We start from the raw sequence: 13,497 nt of genomic DNA, 5'->3' as shown, positions 1-13,497 counted from the left end.
TGTAGGGACTATCTGTGATTTTGATGAACAGGTTTACAAGCATGCCAAATCGCTGTGATTGTTTGAATAAAATTTATCTGGGTTTCCATCAACTGACACGAATCAGTCAATGGTGGAAACAGATTAATTTTTTTATCTTTACAATAACAATTTTAAAAACCCCTCATTTTTCTTTTTTCTGCCAGTTAATTTCCCACAATGTGCAAAAACCGCATTTTTTCTTAATTTTTCCATAATATTATATAGGGAAGTTGTTAACTTAAACATAGGAATGAAAGCTTTTAATAGAAAAGATGTACTTGATCCCTAGACACTTTTGATGGGAAATAAACATTTGAGAAATAAAAACAACACTTTTCAACTATAATTTATTCACATTCAATACAAAACATGTGTGATAGCAATTAAAATAATATTCAAAACAGTTCATATAACTACTATTACAAAATATTATTAATCACCACACACTAATAAATAATAATAATCATTACAATTCTTACCTAAGTAGTGATAAATATAAATAAATAAATAATAATAAAATAAAGTACGAGTCGTGATAATATTATTGCTTTACAGACGTCGAAACGGACTAGTTTTTTCACTGACGGACGTAATTATTAATTAAAGATGTGATAATGGCAACAAATGAAAAACAGCAACTATTTCACTTAAAATACTGTTTGTTTTTAACAAAATATATTCTTTTCACTCAAAACATACTATTTATAAAATGTAAACGTACATCGTAAATGTGACTGTAACTTTCTATAAATATACGAATTATTCCTAAGAAAACCTTCAACTAAGCACCATTCTATTCGATTACTGTTTCAATTCGACTAAGCAGTCAATACTATCTGGTTATAAAAACATTAAAACTTAAGTGACTTAGTTTACCAACAATCGATAATATCTAAAATAATCAAACTAAAATTAGACATATAGAGTTAAAACTTTTGTGCAAAAACACTAAAACTTGTGTCATTTTCTTTTCAATGAACTAGAATATCAAATCCAGTTGGTTATGTTAAGCAAGGCACATAAGATCAATTCACATTCAAAATAAAATTTATACTTGCATAGTATTGTTTGAATATTTATTTGTATTTGTTCTTTGATTAAATAAATAATCCAGTCGCTAATAATTTGGATGTTTTTTTATTACAGACCGAAGAACTATTTGATTACGAACGATAAAAATGTTGCATCACTATACCCTCTAGAATGAAAAGTTCATGGACATAATATTTATGTATTTTAATAACGTGTTAATCGGTCTAAAAACTAACTTCGCAAATGCAATTACTAGAGGATTGGCAAGAAGTTTTACAATAGTAATCGTTAGGTATTTGGTTTATATTATATAGAAAAAAGGGGAGGTTTTTGAGATTCTGGACTTTTGACCATCGAGGTCGCAAAGAACAAACGGTCAACTAGTTTTGGGGAAATTCACTTTTTTCGTAGTTAAACTTAGAATTCCTTATCTAAATATATATAAGGAAAAGGTGACCGACTGACTGATCTATCAACGCACAGCTCAAACTACTGGACGGAGGCATGCAGATAGCTACTATGACATAGAAACCCGCTCAGAAAGGATTTTTGAAAATTCAACCCCTAAGTGGCTTAAATAGGGGTTTCAAATTTGTGTAGTCCACGCGGACGAAATCGCGGACGTAAGCTAGTTCTATCATAAGATTATTTTTTTATTATTTCGCAATATTTTTTCGCGTATATTAGGTATATTAATATAATACAGCTAGACCCAATTTTCAAGAAGTCACACACGGATATGTATTGTAGTCGTCCGTGTGTACACCGTGCACATCGAAGTTCACGAGTTACCACAAAGACATTTGCCTTATTTTGTTAGTTTCTAATTGCTAAACATAGTACGCGACAGATCGAGATGGCAATCGGGGTGGTGACGTCACTGCGCCTCATATTCCGATTGCCTTGATTAAATTTTTTTGTATAAAAATTGGCCTTAAACCCGCAACCTTTTGAACAAAATAGTTTTTCTTTTTAAAAATATTACCGTTTCAGAGGAGCTTTGAAAAAGCTCTCCTGAAAATCACGTTCCTGTACATAACCGTTTGTTATTTCTGACCGAATCTTAATTGAGGTTTGAGAGATTCGAAAAAACGTAGCATTTTTAAGACTACCTGTGTGATTGGCTAAAAGTTATTCGAAATGCGCAACTATAAATATAAAACGCCAAAGTCGATAGTAGTAACATCAGTAGCGCCTTTCAGTCAACTTTCGAAGAGCGTTCTGCACAGTCGCTTTCGCCTTTAGATGAGAGATTGGATCTGGAAATGAAAAACCATTCTCAAGTTCACTTTTAATAATATTATCATTTTTATTTGGTCCAGTGATATTTGTAATGGTAATAATAATGTGCAATGAATTTTACAATCGATCACGTTAATACAATATCTACTAAATGAAGTCGTTCAGTTAATAATTGAGCAATTGAATATTCGTGTTTTGAGCATTTGTAAAAGTTGTGTTTTCATTAGATGATAATAAAATTATACTGATCTACAACAAAGAAACGTATTTTATAAAATTTACAATTATTTATAAGGTACCTACTGTTTATTAAAATTTAAGCATTAGTGCCTTAAAATTTAATTTAAAAGCTTGAAGCGTGCACAGAGAAAATCTTTTTCTTGGGAAGTTATTTATAATTATTATTTACGTTACATGAAATAAACGGTGAAATATACACACCTAGGCACAGAGTCCTTTTCAGAATCAGATTTTCTGGTAACGCTGATTGAAATCTTTCTTTGCCTTATTTTATCCAGTATATTTTCTGGACTAGGCTCTTTTTCACTTTCTTTAAGTATTATTGCGGAATTTCTAGTTCTCTTCGGTCTGTAAGTCGCGTAACTTCCCGGAGAAAATAAGGAGTTAGCACGATTATATTTGTGCGATTCTTTAGAGAGACCTAACGATTGATCTTCGCTATTATCTGAACTATCAAATAATGATTTCGTCCTTGGATATCTATTTGAACTATAGGAAGAAGGTTGATCGTAATCTAGATAACTTCTTCCTGGATGCTTCCTAAAATCATTTCGGTCGAGTGATCGGTACATATCAACTTTATCATTTATTCCATCGTATCTCAAACTGCCTCTCGTGGTAGGTAAATCAGTTAGTAAAGATCTGTAGCGTTCTGCAGACGGCGATATATCTGATCCGACCGACAATCCGGGTGACAAATCATAATTCCCTGGCGAAGTCGGGGAAGCATCATATCTCAAATCATTCGGATGAGAATGTATTCTCGCCAGGGGATCGTATTCGGTTGCCCCGGGACCCACCAAACTGCTTTTTCGCCTTTGTTTTTTTTCGTTAAATCGAGAATAAAAACTTTTCCTTCGTATTCTGTCAACAATATCCTCTTTTTCGGGCGTTATAGAATCCAGACTTCGCAAAGGCAAGTGATGTGAGGAGCCATCAGGCAGGACATATTTCTCTTTAATGCCGCTGGGCTCTGATTTAACTTCGGAATTGGAATATGTTGACCTGCTTCGTGATCGACTTCGACTCTGTAATTCACATAAATCTTCTTTCATGGAAGCGTCTGGAATACTTCCATTGTTTTGTAGTACACAATTTTTGTCAATGTTCTTCTCGACATCAGAACTACTCATTATTTGTGGTTCTATCACAGGACTTGTAGGAACTATTTTTTTAACTCTTGGCAGTCTAGAAAAATCTAATTTTAAAGAATTTTTAATATTTTTGGAATCATTTTCTTTCTTAACTATTAGGAGATCATCATTCTCTTCCTCCGTGTTAACATCGTCGTTAGAGGTCCTACTGTTTCTATTTTTACGACCTAAGCCGTTTAAAAGCAGTGAAGTTGGCCTCTTTGGTTTTTCTTCAGAGTCTAAATTATAAACGCCTGGATTATCATGTTTATGTAAAATATCTTTCAGAGCAACGTTTCCAGTTTCTGTGTTTACTTTTTCAGCAGATTTTACATTTTTTTCCTTAGGTTCGAACTTCTTAAACAGACCTAAAACTTTAGATACAGTTGTTTTGTTTTGGCTATTGTTTTGGCTCTCCAACGCCGCAACATCAGTTACTGTAACAGCTCTCTTTATTAAATTCGATTCAGTCGGAGGATCAACGTTAACTGGAACAGAATTTTCTCTTTGGGTTCGGTTAATTGATTCAATAGCATCATTATTAGAATTTTTTTCAGGAGAGTTCGATTTGGATGATGTAAATTTTTCTAACTTCTGTCCAATTGATTGAAACACAGACTTCTTTTTTGGAACGGCAGTGTTTGCGATTTCGTCACCCACTTTTTCTTTAACTTTTTTTGTGACCTTTTTCTTTTCGTCTGTTGTTTTGTCATTTGTATTTAGCTCAGTCTTTGATTTTGAAGTTACCTTCTTTACGATTTTCTTTTTAACGACTCCCTTTTTGCCATTCAATTGATTTTCTGTGAGCGTCGATTTTATTTCTTCCTTTATGATTCCGTTTTTAGTGCTTTCATTATTGCTTGCTTTCGTAACAAAGTCGTTTTTACCGGTCTTCAATTGGGTTTCAATTTTGTGACCCTTTTCAGTCTTATCGTCATTTCCACTGACAACTTGATATTTCTTTAAAGTTAAGGTGGAATCGATTCTTTCTTTAGATTCTGTTTTTTGATCTGCTGATTCTACTTTTTTCTGTGAATTCGACCGAATAACTGAGGTTTTGGCTTTTTTTGGTAAAGTTATACTGAAACTTACTTCTACATCAGTTTTATTTTCGTCATTAATAATTTCTTTAGATTTAGTTTCATCTTTTTTAATATTACGATTCATATAAACCTTTTCAGGTGAAGGGCTACTTGTAGGATAACTTTTAGGCCTTAATAATTTTGATTCTCTATTCAATTTCTTATCTTCGACCTCATTGTCAATAATTTTAGAACTTTCCAACGGGATGCTCTTATTTGTATCTTCGTATATATCAACATTTTTTAAAGGATAGCTTTTAGGTCTGATCATTTTTGACTCTTTGTTTATATTATTGTTAACAGGAACAGTTTCAACGTTCATAACGCTAAATTCATCGCTTCGCTTTTGTTCTGTTGTTATATTGCTAGAATCTGAGGTACTTTCTTTTATTTTGTCTAATATTGGAAAAAAGGGTGTGGTAGATCTACTACGATCTTTCAATAATAAATTACCTATAGGGGAAAGGCATTTTTTAACAGGATAGTCGTCTTTGAACCCAGGTTCGTCAAGCGTTTCGATTGGACTTTTAGGAGTCGACTCTAAAGATTTATTTTTCTTATCCCTAATTTCTTTTAATATTTTCTGAGTTTCCAATTCTTTCTCCTTTTTATGTTTAACATATATACTATCATCCATCGAAGTATCAAAGAAATCAGAACGTAGAAATCTAGATAAACGCTTTTTAGGATGGTCTCCGGTCAATCGTAGAGAGTGTCGTCTAAATCCCAAACCGGGTGGATTATTTATTGTGGGCGATCCATAAGCTGCAATATAGCTAGGTTCCGAAAGAATACTACCGCTATCCGACGAGTATGATTCATCTAAAGAGATATTTCTTTCAGGTGCCAAATATTTACTTAACAATGGACGATCTGGGGTGCGTCGAGTACTGCCGCTTTTAGATCCAACGGTCTCTTTAGTTAATGATTCCAATTTCGTAGATCCGTAGCCAAAATCAGCGGAAGACGTTGGAGATAAAGAATCCCTGGAGAGAGTCGACCGCCGTCTGAGACGAGGCAGGGTACAGAATTGAGACGCAGAGATAGGAGCGTCTTCGGATTTAAATGTTGCTACATTCGAAGACACAGATATGACTTCGGGAGAATTTGCTCGCGCGCAAGGAGTCTCTTCGTCAGAAGGCTTAACTTCATCGGAAGATTTTACTTCCCCGCAATGTTTAACTTCTTTAGGGGTGTTCATTTCGACCTCGGAATCGGCGTTCGTGGGGAGTTCGATTTCTTCAGGAATTTTATCGTCCACCTCGGCATCGACTTTTACGGGGTTATCTATTTCTTTCGAAGTTTTAACTTCGACGTCGGGATTTATATTAAGGCCTTTTTTAGCGGAGTCGTCGATTAGTTCGGGGCGATCGTCGTCGTCGTAGTCCGGCGGCGGAAGCGGCGGATGGTCGGCGGCGCGCGCGGCTGCCGAGTGACTGCGCGCGTAGGGCGCGCGCGCGACGGGCGTGGCGTGTAGCGAGAGCGTGCGGCGCAGGCGCGCGGCGGCCTGCGGCGGCAGGTGCGCGAGCAGTTGCCGCTGCAGGCGCCGCGACAGCGCCGGCGTTAGCCCCGACAGCGCCTGCATCTCCCGCTCCGAAAACTCTATCGTACTCAGATCCAGGTCTGACAGATCTAGCCCGTCCGTCGCGTCCGTCGTTTGCGAGGCTCTCGTTTGGTGCTTGGCGGTTTTCTTACTACTACCTGTAATGCAATCGAAAACACACGTTTTCCATCATGCATGACGTTCGCTAGGATGGTATATTTACAGTGTCGTCTTTTGTGGCGAGTCGACGCGTTAAGGGTTTTCGTTTCCGGTAGCGAACCGGCATGGATCATGAAGTATCGGGATATATTTAAAACAGTTACGTTATTGATAGATGCGATACACCGATGCGACTAGCGAAAAGTTAAAAAAAAATGGTTTTAGTAAGTTTTAATTTAAACGTTAATTCCAAACGAAAAGCGGATATGCAAAACCAAAAACACATAATATAATATATGCATTAAAATGTTGCTTTTCGGATCAAAAGTGATTTACCAGAATGCGTACTAAATTAATATTGCATCAGCGATTCAAGATATCGGAGGCATCCGTACTCTGATAGCAGCCGCAACGCGCGATGCGTAACACAAACACAAATGAGGAAAATAAAATAATAGTTTAGTACCTATTCTTGCGTGTCGTTTGTGGTGGGTTTGTGGTCGGGGCCGGTGCCGCTGTGAAGTGTAGATTTGGTCGGAGCATGCAGTGTAACGCGCAACCCAACTGCAACCACACCAATACAACCTCACTAGCGCGCGTCCTCGCCGCCCCTAGCCGCCGCCGACGGCCGCGCTAGCGGAGCCACTACCGCGTACCACATCGACTAGCTACAGGAGGCAGTGGTTCTTTCCAAACAAATTAATTAACTCTGGGACCGGTACAGATTCTGATTTCGAGACAGGGATGTAAACATTAAAAAATAAAAATCTACTACTTCATACAAACAATACTGCATTGCCTCGGCACTGATTATGTGATGAGAAAAATGCCTTTTTTGAACACTTCATGCAATTTTGTAACTACATAGAATGGATTCATGATTATCGAGAGCGATGCAACATTTTCCTGCTAATGTTAGCGGGTAGGAAAAATTCAAAAATCTGCACAAAGAATGCTTTATAAAAACAATAATATAAACACTACAATGCAAAAAAAGTTAAATTTAGTAATTGAATGTTAATAAATTCTAAAATCACACAGAAACTGTAACAGACCATGGCGACGTTATGCGTTCGCTATGACCCATTATAGATTCATGTTGTTATAAAGAAAACCTACGACAGAAAACGTCGCTAATACCCGATGCATTCATAACTACGAATTGGGAAAATATTCGAATCGCGGGAATTCGATAGTTAATCGATTTGTTTAGTGGAAGCTAGCTGTTGTGAGTGCAGCCGTGCGGAGCGTTGCTACTTTCAGTGAAATACTTGATCTTTGAACATTTTCTGCACATTTATACACATTTTCTGCACATTTTCTACACATTTTCTGCACATTATTCTAGGACATTTATAAATTATACTTCTTTTAAAGGCCAAAATGATTCGAAAAAACAAGACGAACTTTTGTGTATTATTTAAATTTGTGCAACAATATTACATGGCAGTTAGTCGTTGCGAAAAAGTCAATATTTAGGATGTTGCGAATGTTTCGACTTTAAACTGAACACCAAAACTTAGCAATTTTTTCGTTGTTACTTTTACATTTTTGATTAATCAGTATTTCATTTATTCTCTATATAAAATAATAAATGAGTGTGCCTTTACTCGCGGTTGAAGTAAAACTTAATGTGTCCGGGATTCCATTTTTGAAAACGAGTCGGCAATAGATTTTTATCATAAATCATGAAGTGAGTGAAAAATAGTGAATTTAATCTATGGCATTACGATAAAAGATGGCAACCTCACTGTTTGGCTACCATTTTCGGTTCACGTTTGGAGGTTACTTCCGTTCGAAAATGTGCTTTCAAGTCGCGCCTAAAGAAGTTTGTTTTACTTCAATAAATGATCACGGCAAAAGCGAGTGCTCCAAACAGTGCAATATTCACATATTATCGGCAATGTACATTTCCTTGGCGTGCTCACAACGGCCGGGGCAGGATGCGAGTGTGAGCCGGGAGCTAGTGTGTGAGAAGCGATAGCGGGTGACTGGCAACGTTTTCGTCGTGTGAAGCGGTGCGGAAGCGCGGGGACTCACCTCGCGGCAGCGGCGAGCGCGCCTTGTTGAACATCGAGTCGAAGGGCGCGTGCAGCTCGCGCGACCCCCAGCCCTCGCGCCTGCAACACACGGCGCGGTCACAGTGCGGCCAACGAATGGGTGCTTGTCAAAACACGTGCTGGGGTGATGTGTCTCATACCTTTTATGTAGTATCTTTGGCACATGTTTAACACGCACTGAACTGTAATAAACGGATCGACTGGGCTAAACTAGTCTACCGCTAGGCTTCCAAGATTTTCTAACAAATTTATTTCATACTAATTTTGTCCTGGCAAATTATATACAAAAAAAAATATACGCCAAATCAGTCGAGCCGTTCTCAAGTGATGGTTTTTCAAAATTTTCCTAAAGATGTTTGACAATAATAACTTACGTTTCGGACACACTTCTTTTGCTTTCCATGTATTTATGTGTGCTGCATGTAATAAATAATTATACGACGACATAAATCATTATGATGTATATTACAAGGTGTTACAATGAATGAAAATAAAAATATAACGCCGATACTTACAACAGATGTCTTCGTGGCAAGTGAGGGCTGCATGCAGAAAATAAATATTATTTATTAGTTTGGTACATGAAAAAAAAGCATGTTAAAATTATTAATAATTACCTGAAAAAGTAAACAAAATCAATTAAACAATTAAATGAATATAGGCAAAGTTATGTCCACTCAATGTAGTGTGTTCACGTTCAAAACTGATGTCACACTGGTAATTTGATGGAGTAAAGGTGTATTTATATAAACAGTTTTTATATGATAATGTCGCAGCATAAGTTCTGTGGTATATTTATGATGAAAGAACGATTTGTAGCACCCATGAGTTATTATTTTAATTAATGATGCGCCAATTGCTCTCCCTTGGACTTGTTAAAAACTCCATTCAAAAATATTTGCAATGTATACTTCGGTTAATGAGAGTTAAATGAACTATTCAATAAATACACCCTTAATTATTTTGCAAATGAGAGAATGTAACTGTTTCTCACAGCAATATCGTTCATGGTGTTGCTTTGCCATGAACTGGAATATTAACACTCTTTAAAACCACTCCACTTTGAAATGGGCAGAATTAATCAAAATCAGCGGATAAAAAAAAGCTCAATTCAATTCTTGCCCATTTTAGATTTTTTTGATTTTAATCATGACTAACATTCCCCTTTCCCCTCTACTCCAACTTAACGCGAAATTTGTGCTAGGAATAGGCACGACAAGAGTGCAACGGGTGGGGTTCGAACTTCGAACCGCCGACTTTTCGGATTTTAATCCGATCATTTAACTGTTTTGCCGACCGAGCCTTCCCGAGCTTATTGGTACTGATTCTGAGCACAACTAAATTTTAGACTATTCGCATCCTCTTCTTACTAATGTATTATGAAAAGGACAGACACAGTTTGACAGTTTTAAATTTAATCTGTCAAACATCGTGACTTTAGTTGCCAGTCGCGAGCCTATTGTTTGTAGCGTGCACTAAAATTTAGAGCCTTTAAATTTAAAATTCATGTTCCGTCCTTTTTTAGCAATATTAAAAAGAAAAAGATGCAAAAGAGTATCTATATTTTTAAATATAGTTTAGAGAAAAACAACAGATTCAGCTCAATTGAGGATTTTGACCATCAATTTGCGAGCATAAAATAGGTGGCGTTTAGTTGGGCCATTATGGTACTGATTCTGAGCACAAGCTAATTTTCGAGTATTCGCATACTTATCTTACTAATGTAATATGAAAAGTACAGACGCAGTTTGATAGTTTTCAATTTTATTTTTAGATGGGAAAACCCGTGATTTTAGCGCACAGTCGCGAGCCTACTGTTTAAATTTGTAGCGTGCACTAAAATTTAGAGTTTTTAAATGTAAAGTTCATGTTCTGTCCCTTTTTAGCATTGTTAAAAAGAAAAGGATGCTCTAAATTTAGTTTAGAGAAAGACAACGGAATCGGTGCTGTACTATTAAGATTTAGCCTTAGCATCATAAAGATATATCTAAGTCCGCCAATTATAATAATCTCCGCCCATTTCAAGTAAAAACCCCAAGGTGGGATGATGAGTGTTAAGGATAATGTGGTATGATGTCGGAAAGCGTTTGTTGTCACCTGTTGAAGAAGGGCGACTGCAGGTTGTTGAAGATCGAGTGCGGATGGTGTTGGAAGCCGGGACCCTCCTCACCGTTTAGCCGTTGAGTGAGCGCTCGCACCTGCGAACGCATACATTTCACTAGCTGATGCCCGCAATTTCGCGTAGATTTAAGTTTTTAAAAATCCTGTTGGAACTCTGATTTTCCAGCATAAAAAGTAGCATATGTAACTCTTCAGGTCTTTAGCTATATCTATGCATCATCTCGTTGATCCGCTGCTCCATCTAGTCGTATCAAATCGCATTAATTTGCTTCCATATATGCTGCAGCGCTTCGAGATGTATCGATAGCATAGCTCGTCAGATCTCTTGTGGCGGTGTAGTTAGTTTTGGCTCAGCGTGCTCAACACAAGAATCCCTAGTGGCGATTAAGAGCTCGCTTCATCGAAGCGACAATTCGTTGGCTGGTGGAGCCTAAAATAGTGGTTTCCATAGATGACCAAAAAAACGCTATCTGTGCGTGTCACCTTTTCTCCCCAACCGCACCTCACCCCGAGAGAGGCCGGGTGAATGAATTTTGCTTGAGATACAAGATTTTTAGTCAAAAACGGACATTGAAAATTTCGAATAGACATTTGGAATTAGGTATGCCTATTTTTGGAAAAAGAAAACATTTTTTTACACAAACTAAAGACATTTGAAATGATTATGAAGTAAAGTGTGACATGAAATTGTAAATTTTCCAATTTTCTAGTTTCTTCTTCTGCGTACATAAACTGTAATATACAGTTTATGTACGCATGAAGTTTGCCTCAAATTTGCTCCAAAATAAAGATTTTTCAAGGGCCATAACTTTTGAAATATATGGGTATTTCAAATATGGCTCAGTTATTGATCTATAACAACAAATAATAGAATAATAGGCGTTTGCATGGAGAAGCGCGTAAGAAGGGCTACCATAATACTTTATGAGTTCCCTAGAAAGGGAGGAGGAAGTGATGAACATACCCGGTGCAACAGAGTGGAGAACAGGTTGTCGGCCGTGAGTAAGTGGAAGCCTTCGTCCTCCTCGTCCTCCTCCCCGGAGCTCACAGACTCTGCGCGAGCCGCCCGCGTCGACCTACATACGTGATTCGGTGTAAGTAATAAATAAAATATAATATTAAAACAAATACTTTATTTCCTTTTTTATCCCATATGGCAACATGGCAGTGGACTTGCTGCGAAGGGAGTTTATTAAACCCATACCCCTTATTGGTTTTTACACAGTGTCGTACCAGAACGCTAAATTACTGGGCGTCACTGCTTTGCCAGTACGTTGGTAAACGAAGCGTGGCTTCTGCCGTGGCCAGACAAAATTTACTTATAATATCACCAGATTTATTTATAATATCACAGCTTAGATTTTGAGGTGTATAAAGATTATAAGAGCATTCAATGCTACATCGCTCGGTCGTATGATATCATTTTATGATTCTGACAAAAATTTCATCCGGTAAAGTGCACTTTGATCTTCATTATCATATTCAATTTAAAAGATTAAAAAAATAAGTTCTTGTAATTTTTCAATGATCATTTTGATAACTCCAACTAAAGTTAATGGGTAGAACTGTTTACCAATGGTTCTAGCAATCAAATTTTAATCAAAAATTATGTAAAACAAGACTTCTTTTTAGATTTTCTTTGCTCGATGTAAATGTATTCTAAACTAACACAGCTTTATATGCCATGGACAAATTTTCTTATGCGTTTTACCAGCACTTTCCTTATATTTATATTTCAACGCGTTATGGCGAGAAAGTACATACCTTAATCTGTGCATGTGTGTGTCGTCTTCTTCTTCCGACTCTCCGCCACTGACTAGACTGCTGAAAAAAGGCAATACATTTGCGATTAAACTTCCATTTAATTTAAATATTTATTAATATTTTAATTAACCACAGAACCATAAGCCTGTCTTTCTTTATGAAATGAAACTCGCACGAAACGTTTTTGTTGTTGTTGTCGATGATGAACTCGCGAGCCGACTTCTCGCTCGCCTGTCGTACACCCACCTGATGCGCCGAGGCTTGGGCGCGGCGGCGCGGCCAAGGCGCGCGGGCATCTGCTCGGGCTCGAGGCTGCGCTGGCGCGGCGTCACGTAGCCCTTGCCCTCCACCGCGATGGGGATGATGAACTCGCGAGCCGACTTCTCGCTCGCCTGTCGTACACCCACCTGATGCGCCGAGGCTTGGGCGCGGCGGCGCGGCCAAGGCGCGCGGGCATCTGCTCGGGCTCGAGGCTGCGCTGGCGCGGCGTCACGTAGCCCTTGCCCTCCACCGCGATGGGGATGATGAACTCGCGAGCCGACTTCTCGCTCGCCTGTCGTACACCCACCTGATGCGCCGAGGCTTGGGCGCGGCGGCGCGGCCAAGGCGCGCGGGCATCTGCTCGGGCTCGAGGCTGCGCTGGCGCGGCGTCACGTAGCCCTTGCCCTCCACCGCGATGGGGATGATGAACTCGCGAGCCGACTTCTCGCTCGCCTGTCGTACACCCACCTGATGCGCCGAGGCTTGGGCGCGGCGGCGCGGCCAAGGCGCGCGGGCATCTGCTCGGGCTCGAGGCTGCGCTGGCGCGGCGTCACGTAGCCCTTGCCCTCCACCGCGATGGGGATGATGAACTCGCGAGCCGACTTCTCGCTCGCCTGTCGTACACCCACCTGATGCGCCGAGGCTTGGGCGCGGCGGCGCGGCCAAGGCGCGCGGGCATCTGCTCGGGCTCGAGGCTGCGCTGGCGCGGCGTCACGTAGCCCTTGCCCTCCACCGCGATGGGGATGATGAACTCGCGAGCCGACTTCTCGCTCGCCTGTCGTACACCCACCTGATGCGCCGAGGCTTGGGCGCGGCGGCGCGGCCAAGGCGCGCGGGCA

At 39.2% G+C, this 13,497-nt stretch overlaps 1 protein-coding gene across 1 annotated transcript in view; it reads right to left on the bottom strand.

The window, feature by feature from the left end:
• Positions 1 to 354: 354 nt before the first annotated feature.
• The window catches only part of Nuak (Nuak family kinase 1), a 48,596-nt gene continuing 35,453 nt past the window's right edge, over positions 355 to 13,497 (bottom strand). Inside the window, exons 21-27 of the mRNA XM_034968767.2 lie at positions 12,398 to 12,457; positions 11,598 to 11,709; positions 10,610 to 10,710; positions 9,028 to 9,054; positions 8,493 to 8,572; positions 2,737 to 6,451; positions 355 to 2,312 (exon numbers count right to left, since the gene is read on the bottom strand). Of these exons, the coding sequence (XP_034824658.1) occupies positions 2,252 to 2,312; positions 2,737 to 6,451; positions 8,493 to 8,572; positions 9,028 to 9,054; positions 10,610 to 10,710; positions 11,598 to 11,709; positions 12,398 to 12,457 (4,156 nt within the window). The 3' untranslated portion in view covers positions 355 to 2,251. The remainder of the gene's footprint in view (positions 2,313 to 2,736; positions 6,452 to 8,492; positions 8,573 to 9,027; positions 9,055 to 10,609; positions 10,711 to 11,597; positions 11,710 to 12,397; positions 12,458 to 13,497) is intronic.

Source organism: Maniola hyperantus, chromosome 5, assembly GCF_902806685.2.
Source record: "Maniola hyperantus chromosome 5, iAphHyp1.2, whole genome shotgun sequence".
NCBI classification, from domain to species: Eukaryota; Metazoa; Arthropoda; class Insecta; order Lepidoptera; family Nymphalidae; genus Maniola; species Maniola hyperantus.
This window is presented reverse-complemented; position numbering and strand designations above follow the sequence as displayed.